This window comes from Cydia amplana, chromosome 23, assembly GCF_948474715.1.
Source record: "Cydia amplana chromosome 23, ilCydAmpl1.1, whole genome shotgun sequence".
In the NCBI taxonomy this organism is placed as follows: Eukaryota; Metazoa; Arthropoda; class Insecta; order Lepidoptera; family Tortricidae; genus Cydia; species Cydia amplana.
Window position 1 is genome coordinate 6,666,553 of NC_086091.1, and position 18,119 is coordinate 6,684,671.

At 36.7% G+C, this 18,119-nt stretch overlaps 1 protein-coding gene across 1 annotated transcript in view; it reads left to right on the top strand.

The window, feature by feature from the left end:
* The window catches only part of LOC134658647 (neural cell adhesion molecule 2-like), a 193,310-nt gene that overhangs the window by 20,057 nt on the left and 155,134 nt on the right, over nt 1-18,119 (top strand). The window contains exon 2 of the mRNA XM_063514298.1: nt 2,961-3,158. Coding sequence (XP_063370368.1) covers nt 3,092-3,158 — 67 coding nt within the window. The 5' untranslated portion in view covers nt 2,961-3,091. The remainder of the gene's footprint in view (nt 1-2,960; nt 3,159-18,119) is intronic.

Sequence of the window (18,119 nt, forward strand, 5' to 3'; positions counted from 1 at the left end):
GTGGTGCCATGAATTCAAGCCCTATCAATGCTATGCAAGTTGAGTGTGATGAGCCTCCTCTTCATTTACGACGCCAATATCTTTGTGATAGGTTTCTTTTCCGTTGTTCCCAATTTTCTAATCACCAACTCTGGGCTATCCTGTCTAACCTCCTGCTTCAAATAACTTCTTCCAACTATTGGAAACACAAGAGTCCTCCTTGTTTAATCAAAAGTTTTCAAAAACTTAAATCTATATCAGCTCCCACTGTTAGCTCTTCAACACTTCCCATTTTCCAATATGAATATGATTCTCTGACTCTTGTTCCTTCGGTTCTCCTCAATATTGGTGTCTCCAAGAATGATGTTGAACAAAATCAACAATTCCTGGGATTCATTGGTACAGATGGTCTGGGTGCTCATCATATGTACACAGACGCTTCTAAGATGTCAGACAATGGTTGTGTTGGCATTGGTGTTGTCCACACCCAATCTAATATTTACCAAAAAATAAAGTTGCCACCGGAATCCTCTGTGTACAGTGGTGAGTGCTTTGGAATCCTGAAAGCAATAGAGTTCATCATTATAATGCATCTCAAAAAAACAATAATTTTCTCAGATTCCCTAAGTTCACTTCAGGCAATATCTAAATTTCCTTTCAAATCTAAATCGAATAATCCAATTGTATATCAAATCCGTAGCCTACTGTTAAAATGTCACCTTAAAGGTTATTCGGTTTCCATTGCCTGGATCCCTGGACACAGAGGGATTAAGGGTAATGAAAGGGTGGATGACTTAGCTCGAGATGCCATCAGTTGTGGGGACATGTTTCCGTTTAAGAATGTTGCTGAAGACCTGCTGACTCTGCCTAAATTATTCCTACGAAAGGAATGGACGAAATTATGGACATCTGGTGCGGGTGCCGCTGCGTCACATTATCGGAGCATTCAGAAATCAATTCCTGCCAAACCTTGGTTTGCTAAAATCTCATTATCAAAACCGGCTACCAGTATGTTAATCCGAATGAGGTTGGGTCATGTATGTACTCCGGAACACCTGAAATTGCAAAATCGCGTGGCCAGTTCTGCATGTATTTGCGGAACTGATCCCGCTGATCTTAACCATATTTTTTTTGCTTGTAATTGTAACCTATATGACCGTTCTACATTATTAAGACAGCTGTCAGATTTGAAAGTTCCGTTTCCCACATCTATTACTACACTCCTGTATCTTAATGATTCCTCTCCAGATATATTTAAAATATTATATTCATTTCTTTCACGTCATAATATAAAACTATAATTTATGATACGTTACCTTTCCCTGATCCTTTTCCAAAATTCCGACTTACCCGTTATAATGTAATCCTTTAATTCCGTTTCCCCGTTTTACTCGTTTGGCTGAATGCGCCAGGAGCGCGATGCCTTAACAAAAAAAAAAAAAAAAAAAAATATTATTCTGTAACTTGTCATGTAAATGAACATACGTCAGAAAAAGGGGCAAACTACATGGATTAAATAGTGTAAACATATTTTGGGCAAAATATAAAACTGTAATATATCACGTAAACAAGTACTTGTCACATTACATGGCAACTTATTTTAATGTAAAGATTTTTTTGTAACTTTCAATTGTAAATATATCTTTGACGTCGACTGTACGTAATGTTGTACAAAACCACTTTACATGCACCCTTAGCAGATACTATACTTCAAATACGCATTTCTAAAGGGACTTGACAGCGCTGGTTCCAGCTCGCTACCAATCATAGTTTTCGAGAAATCTTCATTGCCACAACCCTCCTTAGGTCCTACCACAGATGACGGACTAATTAACTTCACTCAAGCTGAATTATCGCAATGTAGAGTAAGGTACTGTATAAGTGTAGGCGTCTCTAACTATAATGTTTGTCACCATCCTGGTGTTTCGCCACGTTAGAATAAATTAATAATAACAAAAACATAAAATAATAATTCCAGTACCGTTTTATGTTTCAACCCTTCGTTTATAGTCCAGTTAAGTTGTAAAATGCATCCAAGTGACCGAGCAAGTTCGCGAAATGGCTCTTTTTATTGCATACTTTGCTTTATTGAGAGGGGCGTCATTAAAATTATTCTGAAGGCATAAAACGAAGGAAAAGGCCCACGGACTTTCCAATGAAAACTTGACTTAGAACGTTCAAAAGATAGTGTTTGAAAATGATTCGATGTGGAAATTGAAAATTTTCGAAACGAATCTACTATTGTCGAGCGAAAATAATCTAAAATCATCATTTCAATACTTTTATATCTCAAAGTAACGTTATTGACATAAAATATTTGAAAACGACAAATCTTAAAATTGCCTTTTGAGCAGCTAGCAGCGATGTACAAAACATACCTACGTCCGATATTTACGTCCATGGTGTCAAGGCGCTTCCTCTAAAATGATAACACGAAAAACTAATTTGCAAGTTAGATCCCATAGCCGAAGTGATCCCATAAGTGACAAGTGTTTCGTGAACAAAGTTTGGTACAGAACACTAAAAATTGTGTTCAGGACCCCAGAAACCTTACAACTTACAACACATAGCATGCGATTTTAGATAAACTCAGCAACATTCAGCAATGTAGGTATATAAAATCGTATGCGATTTGTTGCAAGGTCTATATAGCACTTTTGATTCAATTTCATCATGGACGTAATTACAATAATTATGAGCATATAAAATTTGTCATTGCTATTAAATTGGATCGTACGCAATCCTACCGCTAATACAAAGCTAAATGTATCCATGTCGTTAATGTTTATAAATTTTATAATTAAATTCGATTACGAAAAACTGTACTCATACCTATTTTTAATTTACAATGATATCAACACAAAATGCACAGTTGAGGTAATACGAGTATCAACCAAATGGAACAGAACGCATATTATATCCGATTTTATTTTGTTTCGCAAATTTCGCAATTATACTAATATTCTTTTTTTTTTTTACAGAATCGACTGATTAGTGCAACGAAGGAAGTGCCTTTAGTGGAGTGTCGAAGTGTATTTTTGGAAGTTTTACCAAACAAGTGCCTAGTAGTGTGTATATTTTTAAGTGTTGACTGAAAATATATCGTTTCACTATGGAATTAAGAAGTTTGTCCGTATGTCTGGCGTTCCTGTTGGTCGCTGTTATCTCACATAGTTCAGGTATGTTTTTATATAAGAAACCTAGTTAGTATTTTTTGACGGTAACAATGTGATCCGCTAGATAATAGAACACACACAGTCTTAATATTTATCAAATTACGTCACACTAGCGGGCCTCTATGTTATTTTTAATTTTTACACATACACGTAACATTCAAAAATTACCAGTATACGATAAATAGACGAAGAAAAATCGCTGAAATTATTTTTTATAAAGTATGTAGTTATAGTTATACCTATTGAACTCGTTATAGTTTATAGGTAGGTACTTAGATACGTTTTAAATACTCGTATGACTTAATGTACTCGTAAGTAGTGTATTTTGGGGTCAATAACACCAATTAGACATACGCTGCCTACCTACGCTGCTGATCGATGGACAGCATTACAAAGTAAAAAATTGAGATTGGACTTATGATCTCATTATATACGGCCATATTTAGTAATTGAGGTTATGATATGGAATAAATAACGTCGAGTCCCGCGTATTCGTAAGATAATTACGTCCTTTTATAACTTAGTAAAAGCGCCATATGTCACGTCTTTGTCTTTGACACTTTGGCCTATAAAAGGCAACTAGTTTGTTGCGCTTGTAAGTTGTAACATATGCTTTGACCTAAATTATGTAATCGGGACGAGAGGTAACAAAAACTAGTCTTTTTGCCTGCGGTTGAAGCAAGAACAGAACCGGCCATCTGTTAAACTGGTATAAATATGAAGGCTTCTTGACCAATTACGATTTTCAATTTTCTTGATTAGATACGATCCGTTGCTTTTACCCAGTATGCCAAAATTGTGACGAAATATAAAATAAAGGAAAAAAGGCGCAAATTTCAAAATTTGTGTGTAGTACCTTTCGCGCATACATAATACCTATATCCGCTGACAAAATTGATTTGGCAGAGTAAGTACATAATTGCTAAGTTAGCAATGCTAACTTATAAAATTCACTACCTACCATGTGTTAGTGAACTTTATACGTAGATACCTACCAAAGAGAATAGAGTGTACCTACTAATACTCTTGTACCTACTGAGTTGGCAATAAAGACTCCTAAACCTAACTTTCATCAATGTCAGCCTCCAAACCTCATTCATTACATATTTACGGATGCTAAATTAAATATAATTTCATCACTTCCTCAGACTAAGCTTCTTCAGAAATAGATGCAATAAAAACAGTCGAGGCCGTCCAGCGTCGGCATCAGAAAAAAACTAGCTCGTCTCTAATTCTGTTTGTGTGGCGTCCGTTGCCATTGCATTGGCAAAAAATCTAGTCCAATTTTTAATAGACATTGACATAGATATCTAGGGACTGGCTTTACGGGCAATAATAATGAGGCATGACATGGGCCAGTACAGCGGTGTGAAATCGCTACAACCCGATTGGTTGATGAGTTCGCATCACGCGCGCGATTGGTTGACGAGTTCGCATTACGCGCGATATTGGTCGCAACTAGTTGCGTTAGACCGCACGATTGGCTGGAATTCGTAAGTAACACCGCTGAACTAGTATCATTTTTAGTGCCCTATTAGCCCGTCCTTAGATATTATACGTCAATGGTAATAGACTTTCAAAAGAAGGCTCAGTGATTTATCAATAATCATGATTAAAGGCATAAGTTGATACCTATTTCAAATTTAAAATAGCCATATATTTTGACTAAGGTGTAAAGTTTGTGAAGTTAGGGCTTGTAGTTAGAAGCTTGGCTCTACAAGAGATCTGATAACCTTTTGACAGTGCAAGCCTTTGTGGTTTCGTCTTGGCAACATTTTACATGAAATGGTGGGTATTTTTGTTGTACTTAAGTTATTTTATTGGAATTTTGAGGCTGAATTTTTAACTTATCTAAAGCTTAAGTGAATTGAGAGTTGAAAAGCGTCCATCCTCATCCAAAAAAAGTATAAAAATCAATAGTACGTTCGACCATCGTTCGACGATTAAGTACAGTTACAAAATGGAAGCACTTTTTACACCCTTTTTTATCTGGATTCAAACTCAACACGTAATTGCCAGTGTCAATGACAAAAGCTGTCAAAACGCGCGCTAAAGCCGGCTATCAACATGACAGCTGTCAGTTCTTTTTTAGGGTTCCGTACCCAAAGGGTAAAAACGGGACCCTATTACTAAGACTCCGCTGTCCGTCTGTCACCAGGCTGTATCTCACGAACCGTGATAGCTAGCTAGCTATAACAACAAATACTAAAAACAGAATAAAATAAAGATTTAAGTGGGGCTCCCATACAACAAAAGTGATTTTTGACCGAAGTTAAGCAACGTCGGGCGGGGTCAGTATTTGGATGTATTGGGTGACCGTTTTTTTGCTTGTTTTGCTATATTTTTTGTTGATGGTGCGGAACCCTCCGTGCGCGAGTCCGACTCGCACGTGGCCGGTTTTTTAATGTTTATGCTCCGAACGCACGGGCCATGGGCGTTTTTTGGTGCACTCAAACGATTATTGAACCGTTAGATGTTTTCTTTTTTAATTGATCGTTTTGTGCCGTTAGTGATTGATTAATTATAATAATTAGGTATGTTGCATTCCCTGACATGTCATACAGAAAATGTTAGTCTGTTTTTTTTTAACATAATTGTGCATATACCGCCCGTGGTTTGTCTAAAGTTTTACGTCTTGCCTTGAATTGCCTAATTCGTAAAGCCCCAGATCGCATATTTATGGCCCTCACCGTCGGTTCGGGCCACAAACACCTGCGATCTGGAGCATTCACGAATTCACCTCCCTAGGTATGTAATGTACTTGTATTGTATTTCCTGTGCCTTTCTATATGCTAAAGTTTGGGCATTTTATAGTAGACAAAATCAAAACTATATAAATCTTTGTTGTCTATGTTTATGTGCTTTATGTCCATTGCGTTACTAATCTTCGTTAAAACTTTATCAGACCATCTACAGGGTGCTTCCTGTAACAGGAGCAATAAATTAAACTGTAGGCTGTACTCCTCAAACTGACCAACATTTGTTCAGCAACTTTTGAAAATAACTCATGTTTTGATTTTTATTACACTTTTAAGTTTATTATAAGACGCAATGTATTGCAAATTTTGTTATGTTTAAAGCGTGACAAGCAACGTCAACCACACTGATGTCAGCGTACATTGAAGGCAACATTTATTTTGTATGAAAAAGAGGAAGTCTAAAGAATTCATAATTTTTTAAAGTTGCTGAACAAATGTTGTTCAGTTTGAGGAGTACAGCCTTTAGTTTAATTTATTGCTCCTGTTACAGGAAGCACCCTGTATAAATCAGCGGTCACACCTACAAATTGTCTAATAAAATGCCGTCTCTCAATACAAATTCCATGCCACTTCAGCTCTTCTGTAATTTGTTATTTCTTTTTCAAAACGACGGCGATTTGCAGAAACAGGATGGCGATTACGACCTATTATTCGGCGGTGTATTAGCAATAGTTCAAGAACCTTTGACAATTAATTAGCATCATTGGTTTCATGAGGTTGCTGTAAAATAGTTTTTGGATACGGCAATGTTAATTTATTTTGCAGTCTTTTGTTAATTGGTCAAATACCTACAGATTTTTAGTGTTCCGTTAAATAAGAAAAAAAAAAGGATTAGGTAGGTAATCCTAAGAATCGGAAGGCCAAATGACAGTCATATTCATTCAAGTACTTAACATATTAGATAACTATTAAACACTTAACAAAACAAAAGCAATAAGTATTCCACAGAGGCAATCTAGATAAAATTAATACATTAACAACGTCGTTGAATCCTAAAGTAAACATACATTTATCAAAAGCGAAATTAGCACAAATTATCATATAATCAGTTTCTATTTGCGAGTTCCTATAATTGGCTCTATCTCAATCTAAAAAGTCTAATGTATTATTCATAGCTGTTTGAATTCCTTGTATAAAAAATAAATAAATAATTAGACATTCGTTTTGCATTGACCTAGTCAACTAGTGCATCTAGCCAACTTATCTGATATAAATATTCGAGACTGTTCCCCATTTTAATTCATCGATGAGTAATCTGGCAGGATTCCCATGTTTTCATATAACGAAACCGGATTAGATATTTTTATGATTACATGTACAGCTATTCGAAGAAACATACATTTTGTTTGTTATGCAATACGAATTAAAATGTGACGTCCCACGGCAAAAGGTACCTTATGGCCGCTGGCGCTTACGTCGCATAGCGCCGCAGTAATATTGGAGCGGCGTTAATAATAGCGTAAGCGCCAACCGCCATAACTTACCTTTACCCGTGGGACGTCACAAATTTCCGGAATTGTGAGCTAAAATTGGATGTAATAAAAATATGTAAGTATTAAATTTAGCTATGCTTATTATATACTGAGAAATGTATTGATGATGGGCTGAAATTTAAAGTGTTTTAAATGGATGTGTGCCAAAAAATTCGAGCTATGAAAATATGTTATATGATACGAGCTTTGGATACGAGTAGATTAGATTCTTGAACATCGGATCATTCTTACAAATCCGATGATTTAAGATTTAGGATTACTATAATCCAAAAAAATATTGACCTATTTATTTTTGAATTGTTTAGCTGGAAAACACACATTTATAATAATTTCGCAATACTTTACGTATAGTTGCTGATTTTGTTTTAAACGTAATTGAATTACAAAATGTTTAGAGTGTTAATCCTCTGACAATTGGCGACACTTTACAAGCACATACTATCTTTAAAGTCGCGTGCTAGTCTTGCATAAGCAACAGCCATACTGAAAACGACCGACATATATGATCATAAACTGTATAGGTATAATAATATGAGCTAAGACACCACAGGGGTTGGGGGCAGGACGCCCACCTGTGGCGTTTCCGTGACCCCAGAGTATAATCCCGTAGCTTGTTTAGTTTGCAAGTAAGCACTGAAACCTGTCATGTATGGTCTGCATAGGTACATTTAAGTAAGGTAACTCATAAATAGATGCTAAATACTAGTGGCATTGTGACCTGTGGACCTGACGAACCCCCAACATTTTAAAAATGTTCCAAAAACGAAATCGACAAACAAATCCATGTATGTAACGAACGTACTCACAAAATTCCACGCGGGTCGTGAAATGCGACCTGAGATGAGAGCCTACTGAGAGTACTGAGACCTACACTAGAAAAATATCGAGGGATCTAATTAGCAAGATTGTAACACAAGTAATACAAGTATATTTTCAGAGAAATTAAGATTTCTTCCGTCGCAAGTTTCGCGCGGCGCGCCATATCTTTTGTCCCCTTCTAATTTCCTAGCTTTACGTCCCCTTTTAATAAATGCGAAAGAAAAGGAAACTTTTATGTAGGAATACAAGTACTTCCGGTGAACAAATGCCTCATCCATTCCACCTCGTCAAGGTAGAAGGACTGAATAGTCACTAAACACGCGATCTCGGTGTAATAACTCGATTTGATTAATATTGTCTATTTAATTTGAATATTACTCACAGCTTGTATGCTTTTAATTAAGATATTAAATATGCTATTACTTTTTTATTTACCTATGATAGCTTGTTTGTTATTGGGGATGCCTTATCGTAAAATGAATGATATTGTAAAGGTGCATTCATACCGCATTTAACTTTTGTAGAGCAACACTGTGCGACACGGTAACATTAGGTAACTTAAGTACCTCCACAAAAGTTAACTGCGGTATGGCAGACTTTTTAGATAAACCGACCTAGACGCGACGAATATTTAACCTGAACTCGCACATAATATTTATGTTTTTCCCTGGCAAGTAAATGATATTCTCCTACTCATCTAATATGTAAGACAATAGGCTACATGACTAATTTTCATTTATGGTTTCAATCGATCGGGTTTGTTTTTAGGATCAAATGTCTATATGGGACCCATTGCATTAAAGTAACACAAAGGCAGAAATTGTAGTCAAAGGCCGACAGTCGCACTTCACTCGCGAAACGCCCTAAACAAAACGACAAGGGAACACTCTGGGAGCCCATCTTGTAGTATGGACAAAACAAGAAAATTGCGTTTTTGTCGGTGAAATATTGCTTCTTCTTTTGCCTGGCTCCTTCCCATTTACTTGGGGTCGGCCCTTCTAATCATGCGTCGCCAGGCCGGTCGGTCCTGGGTCGTCTCTGGTCTTAGGTTTCCATTCTTTATATCTTTTCTTACAACTGCCATCCAGGTTGTCAGGGGTCTCCCTGGTCCCCGGGCTGCAACAGCCATATCCAGGACTTTTTTGGTCATGTGTTCTGTTGGTCGTCGCATCACATGGCCATACCACCTTAATCGGCTCTCTACGAGTTTTTCTTGGATAGGTTTTACCTTGAAACTGCCTCTTACATAATTGTTTCTGATATGGTCAAGCCTCGTAACGCCGCCTGCCCACCTGAGCATTTTCATTTCAGCGCAGTGTATCTTATTTTCGTGTTGCTTTTTGAGTGGCCAGCATTCAGCCCCATAAGTCATTGCTGGGCGCACTGCTGCTTTATATACTTTGCCCTTGATTCTTACTGGCATTCTACTATCACAGAGCACACCCGTGAGCTCTCTCCACTTCATCCACCCCGTGTTTATACGATGGGTAACATCCATGTCTATTGACCCATCATCACAGATAATAGAACCGAGGTATTTGAAGTGGGAAACCTTTTTCAACACATGGTTTTGTAAGAAGATGCTGGCGCTATTGTTGGTGCTACTGAAATTACAATGCATGTACTCCGACTTCTCTTTACTCACTCGCAGACCGGCTCTCTCCAGTGCACCTCTCCATCTCTCTACCATGAGTTGTAGGGCGAATGGTATCCTTACTTTTATCGTTTTTGGAAGTTAAAAAAAAACTTAAATTTTGAAACTTTCAGGTCCTGTATTTTTGTAATTTTTCAATATTTTATTTTAATATCCACATTATTGTGATAAATTGCTCGTTTGCTATCTGGGGGCACGGCAGTGCCCCCGCCAAGTCGAGCGCGAAGCAAACACTGCCGTACCATCCTTTACTGGAACCATTTCGCCGCATTTTCAGGCCCCTATTTGAGAACCTCTGGATAAGACCAGAACGCAGAAATTTTCGTCATCCAGTAAGCTATAATCACATTACTTAAAATCTAAAATTTCAAGTCTGTAGGTCATTTAGTTCCGAAGTTAAGCGAAAGCAAAGTTTCGTATTTATGACACTCACTCACTCACTCATGATCATCAGAATAGAACTAGTACTTCCCATAAATTCAGAGAGCTGAAATTCGGTACAGAGTTAGGGTTTAATGGCCACATAAAGGGAAAACCTAAAAATATTGCAATATCAGTCACGTTTAAAAGATCTAAGAACTGCATAAGTAAGTTTGTAATCCCATATAAATACATGATATTACAAAGTTATTGTTGCAGTTCCTACAAATAGTAGGTAAAGTAAAGGTACACTACGATGTACGATGTGAGTATGAATGAAGATATGTTTAGTTATGATATGTGTATACATAGTATGGGTATGAGTACCCGAAAAGAAGGACTGCCTACAAAAAGAGATGAGATCCCATCAAAAACATTACATGTAAAAAGGTGCAAGTCTCGCAACGCTATTACTACAAAAAAGTTTTGAGATGTAATGTGAAACCAAGTCGGTTATTTTAATCAGTGTCAGGGGGTGTTAAAACCGTATCAATAAGATGTCTTTAATTTGTAATACATATAATGACTTGGCAATCGCACATAATGCTTTACTCGTACCGTATACTCGTAAATATGTGTAATGCTCAAACTGCAATTAGCGCTAGCGTTATGTTCAATTAGAATTATTTTTAATAGGTGATGATGATCCTTTTGTCATTATGCAGCCGTGCGATGGCCAAGTCATTATACGTATTACAAATTAAAGATATCTTATTGATACGGTTTTAACACCCCCTGGCACTGATTAAAATAACCGACTTGGTTTCACATTACATCTCAAAACTTTTTTGTAGTAATAGCGTTGCGAGACTTGCACCTTTTTACATGTAATGTTTTTGATGGGATCTATTTGACTAGATTTTGTTATAAAATTCAACATGTGTCATCATCCCTATTGCGATGACAAACTATGGAAGTACCGTCATTAAATGATAAATTTCTTTGAAAATATGACATTTATTTGTTGCACTTCTACATATACGAATCGAGAACAAAATTAGACTGTTTTTCAAGATTCATAAACGTCATGTATACTCATCAAAAACTATTTAATAACCTAGTTGGATCAAATCCAAATGTTTTGTCTTATGTCACTACCAATTCTCTTCACCGACTAAAATAAGTCTTAAAATACATAATATAAGGATTGCTGACCTTAACTGAACTAAAAATAAAACGTAAATAAAAAATGGCGTAGCAACATTACAACGTAATCAAATACATTAGAAAACAATGCATCATTTCAATTGATTACAGCCATCAATCATTCGTTCAATCCATTCACTCGATCGGCCACAAGTTTATCAATGCAGTTGACAACCGAAAGATATGTTGCTGTCAACGTGAAATTTATATGAAGCGTTGTCAGTTCCATTAGTTTATCGGCGGTATATATAAATTGGTTTATTTAAATATGCTGATCCATGAATCAAATCGAATTATATTCCGTTACAAAATACGAACTGGTTTAAAAAATGTTGCTTGGCGAGAATTTGGCTGTTTTCTTCATATAAACGTCAAAAAAATTGTGACTTATTACAAATGTCTGTCTTGTTTGTTTAACTTTTTAATCAATTAATTAAGAAAATTCTCACATCCAATGTTCCTTTGGTCTATCTATTTGAATATTTAATTTATCATAATACGGGTGTCTTTGTACTTAAGTAAAAAATATGTATGCTAGAAACAATAATATACAGGGTGTTGCCTGTAACACGAGCAAATAATTAAAACATATATTATACCCCTCAAACTATAAGACTTTTGTTAAACAACTTTTAAAAATTATGAATCCTTTAGACTTCCTCTTTTTCATACAAAATAAATATTGCCTTCAATGTACGCTGACATGAGTATTTTTGACGTTGCTTGTCACGCTTTAAACATAACAAAATTTGCAATACATTGATTGCGTCTTAGAAAAAACTTTAATGTGTAATAAAAATCAAAACATAAGTTATTTTTAAAAGTTGCTGAACAAATGTTGGTCAGTTTGAGGAGTATAGCCTTTAGTTTAATTTATTGCTCCTGTTACAGTGTATATAGGTGTCTTAGGTAGAGTCAAAAATAAATCATTGCGTTTTCTGAAGTCGAAAAATATTATCTCGTATCTGTAAATATGTAAACACATATATCACTACAATGGCATTGGTCCAACAGAAACTAGATATGAGCGCCGCGCCGGCGCGCCGCCGCCGCCGACAAAATTTTCGCGCCGCCGCCGCCGATGCTGCGCTATCGGCGTGGCATCGGCGTGACCTTGGTAGTTACTACTACTTTCGGAATCAGATAATATATTTTTAATCGAGTTTAGATCATTAACGGCGCCACTTCGAATAGTTTATAGACATTCAAAAGGTATTTTAGGCCCATATAATTCAAAATATAATTCAAAAATATCGAAGGCAAATGCAAACTTATCTGTCTAGTAACCGCGCTACTAGTCTTGGGGAAACGAAATTAATATGCTTGTAATAAACATACTGATTTCCTTCCATTTTTATTGTGGAACGTTCCACATTACAATTTGTATATATGTATACACTAGACATATGTCAATCACAATGAAAAAATTAACTGTGATCAACTCTGGCTAACGTGAGACTCGAACGCACATCTTTGGATTACCGATCCAATGCATAACTAATTTTGCCAGCTAACCGTCCGTCATTTACCGCGAATTTAACCATTGCAAGCATGGTTAAACGTCTTTAAAGGGTATAAAATGGGGTTAATTTTGAGATATTAAGCGTTTCCACGTCCAAATGTCCGGCCGTTGGCTTCGCACGGAAGGGTGTCGGAATCGGGTCTCAATTAAACTTGGCCACTGTTCAAATTTCAAGCTTTGCTCTCTCGCAGCTCAATCTTTGGCCTTGCATCGCTCGCATGGAATTAAGCCGCTATCTGAACCTGCAAGTTTTTGGCCCTGTTTGGAGCTCAACTTTCGACCTGTTTTAAAACGCTTGAGCATTGCTCCTTATCCGATCTTAGCTCCATTGTAGCTCGGCCTTTGGCGTCGCACGAATGCGCCCGCAGGAAAGCTCCAGATCTTTAACACTATGGCTTCAGTCTTTATCAGCCTGCGCCCTCGCTCTGCTCTTTTGCAGCTCGGCCTTGCACAGAAGCGCGCCGCAATCGGCGCTCCAGGCGTTCGGCCGTCAGCCAAGCTTACACTTGGCGTTCGATTCTTAGCTGTATGCTTACCTGCAACTCTTCCTCTGGCCTCGCTCTCCCAATGGAGGCGTCGAAATCAAGTCTTCGGTGTTACATGGAGCTCGGCGTTGGGCCTCACTTTTTGACACAAATCGGTTTTGTTGAATCGATATTGGTTAATGACGAAGCTCGCTTTTCTTTGGACTGTCGACAAGACGTTTCCCTGATACAGTCAATCCGCAATTTTTAACTTAGCACAAAAGATAAGGGCATCGTTAAGATCTTCCAGCCAGAGCCTTGCCAAGATTAAGACCGCCTCTGACGCCGCGCGATACCGCTTATCCACAGTTTATACGATATCATTTTTTTCGTACCATTATTCAATAAATTATCCTTGAAAATAAAAAATGCATTTATTTCATAACTTTCTTACAGCAAAAACATGTTTTTTTGGTAAAAGTTTGATTTGAATTCTTTTTTCATTTAATCGAAGGTGTTTCAAGGCCACGCCGCCGATTCGCCGCCGCCGCCGACCAATTTTGACCGGCGCGCCGCCGCCGACTAAATGCCAATCGGCGCTCATATCTAACAGAAACATATGAAACCTAATAAACATAATCGAGAATTAGCAAAAATTAAAAATAAATTAATTACATAATCGGCCTTGATCGCCATACCTAGACCGTGAACAATGCGAGTCGTTCAATGAATGGATGAATGAATGGCTCTTTCCATTGTTTTGTATAAGGGTTACAGTTGGCTTGTAAGATATTCAGTTTAAGATAATTTCGTCCTCAATGAATCCAGTTTTGGCATACAAGTAGGACAGACTAGACTTGTAAATGAGATATATTTGTTTAGTGTATGTCCGATCGTTTACATAGGTAGTTAACTGATAATTCGTAAAATTTAGAAAAGATGCGATTTGATTGTATGGGAGCGGCACTATGCCCGTCACTTTCGCACTTACATACTTGTTAGAACGTGACAGGCATGGTGACAAGCGACAAAAATGCGACCGTGCTACGTACGTATACGTACTTACTAAGTACGGCACTTTCAAATTCTCAATATACCTACACCCATGTAATACTGAAACTGTATAATATTTCTTTATCTCGAGTGCTGTAAGTTCTAGTAAGGTAGATAACAGTTGACTGATAAGACAGATTTGTCTACTTCTTGAATTACATTCCACGATAAAGTTCTAACAAAGGTACTCATACGAGTAACAGCCATAATTATAATTGTAAGTTTTTATCATCTTTCTCGTATTATCCCGCCTTTTTGGCGATAAAAAATATATATAAAACAAATAACAATTTGCAAACCTGACTAATCCTAATAAGGCCTAGTTTCCCCTCTGGGTTGGAAGGTCAGATGGTAGTCGCTTTCGTAAAAATTATTGCCTACGCCAATTATTGGGATTCGTTGCCAAGCGGACCCCTGGCTCCCATTAGCCGTGGAAAATGATGGTGATACATAAATAAAAAACTTTTACCGCAGCAACATAATCTCCCAAATCTGTTATCTCTTATCACTTTCCACAAACAGTTACGTAAGATGCGGAAGAATTAAAACTCTTATCAGTTCATTGATAACGTTGAGGCCCTATTCACTACTCAGTGCTCATGGTATTATGACATGGTAACTATAGTTGGTCTATAGTTACTATAGTTACTCATCCTTTTCTTTTGGGTTCTAGACGACTCTATATTTTTTACTTTCAGAATGAATTTATTTTACTCATAATGTGTCCATGCAATTTTGCAGCTTGCCGTATGTGATTATTTCGTTTCATTTGTCAATCGTTCTATTAATTTCTCTCACTGTCAGATGAGACCTATACTTAGAGCTAGATCTATTCTGCTTATATTCTTATAATTACCGATATTACAATGTCTAATATTTTTTATTTTGTTTTCAGGTAAATATCCTAACCGGTATCTTCATAGTCTTAAAAAACAACTGTAAGTGTACCTATAACAATGTCTAATAGTCACGTAAAGCAATGCTTTAGCTCGCTGAGTAATAGACAAGCTTAACGCCAGTTGTATTATATGAAATTATATGAAGCATGGCACATTGCTTTTGCTGGGCGCCCGAAGATAATGACTAGCGTCACGTCATCCTCTTTTAAGGGACGTAAAATAGTCAAAATGGGCGGCGATTTGCAGATAAAGCTAACTATACAAGTATGCAATCTCATAGTAAGCTCCTTTGTCAAGTTACATCACCGGCATTAAGAAAGCTCAAACATTGCTACACGCGAGCTCATGGGATAGCTGATAACATTCCTCCACTTGCGGTTACTGTCAATATTTGGCGGATATAATCCTTGATAAGAATTTTACACTGATGTGTTTTGCTGCTTATAAATAAGGGGGGTAGGTGCATAGGATAGTGCCATATGTACTGTAAAACGTTGTTCGATACACGTGCGAATAGGTAATTCGCAACTCGTGTCGATTTAAAACACTCCCTTCGGTCGTGTTTTAATTTATCGCCACTCGTTTCGAATTTCCTCTTTTTCGCACTTGTATCGAAAATAACTATTGCATTTGGTGAGACAGATAAGTTAAAAATTATCAGTCGACTGCATGGGTTAAAAACATCATAAAAGTAATTGAGTGAGTACTGAAAAAACACAGTTCCATTGCCCCACAATCCTTCTGCGTCACGGGTTATTTTTGGACCGCGAGGGGGCGTGAGTTATGCTATTGTTCCCTGTAGGGCTGTTTTTACACTTAGGGTTCAATGGTATTGTACAGTTGACATTGGAATCGGAGCGAAAGAGGCGGTCACTATAGGATTTTAACGCGATGCAAACATTGACTTAATTATAAATTAGATATGCACTTCGTAAAGACGGGTTTTACGAGCACTAAGTATAATAGTGCAGGTAAGAGAACAAGCTCAGTTCAAAACATTTATACTATACGAAGTGGGCCAGGTCGTTGGTGCACAAATCGCGTTGCACATGTTTGTTGGCGCACATGTTCGCTCGGAATTATAATTATGGGCCTATCTTTACTTTTGAAATCTTTGGATGTAAATTGTTAAGACGATGTACAAAAGTTTAGCTTAAATTTTATGTTAATGAACTTGTTTTTTCATTCAATTATTAGGTATAGGTACTTAGTAAAAAAGGAAACGAACTTCAAAAATTTTAATTAAAATACTTACTACGCTTTTTATATGAACTAGCAATTGATAAATTATGTTTGAAGAAGCCAAATAGCAGGTTTACATTCTATGTAGTAGGTATTACTCAGATACTTTTTGGTGTTTTTTTTTCCATATTAATTGGTATCTATTTTAAAGTAAATATGGCTTATTTTTTCACCAAAGCCCAAAGGAATACGAACTACATGCTATATGAGGTTCCCAGTCATGTTGCGTCTCTAAAAAATGTCCCCACGAAGCGTCATTAATAACAGGCACCCCATTAACAACATAGTTAGCTTAAAACAACGCCCTGCCCTGATCGAGCGATAACGGAATGAGATTGCAATTGAAATTATGTGACATTGCTTTTTTACACGTTCACAGGTGGTCAAAATTGTTTTTTTGAAGTGAAAACTTCTTTAGCGGCGCTGTGCACTTTTTGAGGTGGGGAAAAAAGTTTTCAACCGTTGTTTTAATTATAACTGTTGGTGTACCAATCTACCAATATAATCTGGATTACTATTGTAACATGTCTTCGGCAAGTTTCCAAAATTACGAAATTTCGATATGAAAAACTTTTGGAAAGTTTTCACATATTTGGCTTTGATTCCTGAAATTTCCAAGAACTTTTCCAGCTAGTTGTAAATTCCTTAACTTGTAGGTACATTCGTATTGTCGCATACTTACACGGGAATTAGGTACCCCTAATAATGACAAAACTAAGTAAATACGGAAATAAATACCCAGAACAAATAATTCAAAGGTTAAGTCAAACATTTAACTTCTTAATTACGTATTTATTGACATATACGTGTGTTACATACTAATTAAGATTCCGTTTGATTACAAACGAGTTATGATGAATTTTAATGTTTTATACTTCGTCTCTGGAAATACCCACGAGAAGCAGAACAACATAAATATGTAGGTATTTTAATAACTGTTGTCGAATAAAAAGCCATTTCTGAAAAAACAACACATACAGTCAGCTGCAGAATTGCTAAGCGGGCGAGGTGTTCAAAATTATCTTGACACGCCCTTATTCTCTTAACAATAAAGTCGCGTCAAAATCATTTTGAACACCTCGCCCGCTTAGCAACTATTGCTGCTGACTGTACATATACATATGTAGTGCATTTAGTCCGAACCGAACTTTGGCTGTAAACAATAAGCCATTTTTGACTTAGCAGTTAAGACACAGATTATTTACTTAATATTTAGAATTTTAATAAACGAAAAAATAAATAAATAATAATAATAATATAATGTATGAGGAAGTGCCGTACATTCTTATAAGTAAAGAACAAAATAATTAGATAATATGTTTGTTATTTATTTTCACCACACCCACCACCACACCCACCACCACACAGGCTTTGTTTACTCTCCAAAAACTGCTGAGAAAGTTGTATTTTATCCATTAGAGTTACAAAGTAAGTTGATGCAAATTTTGCGATTTTTCCTCATGTTTGATTGGTAGAATGTAGAATTGACTTTT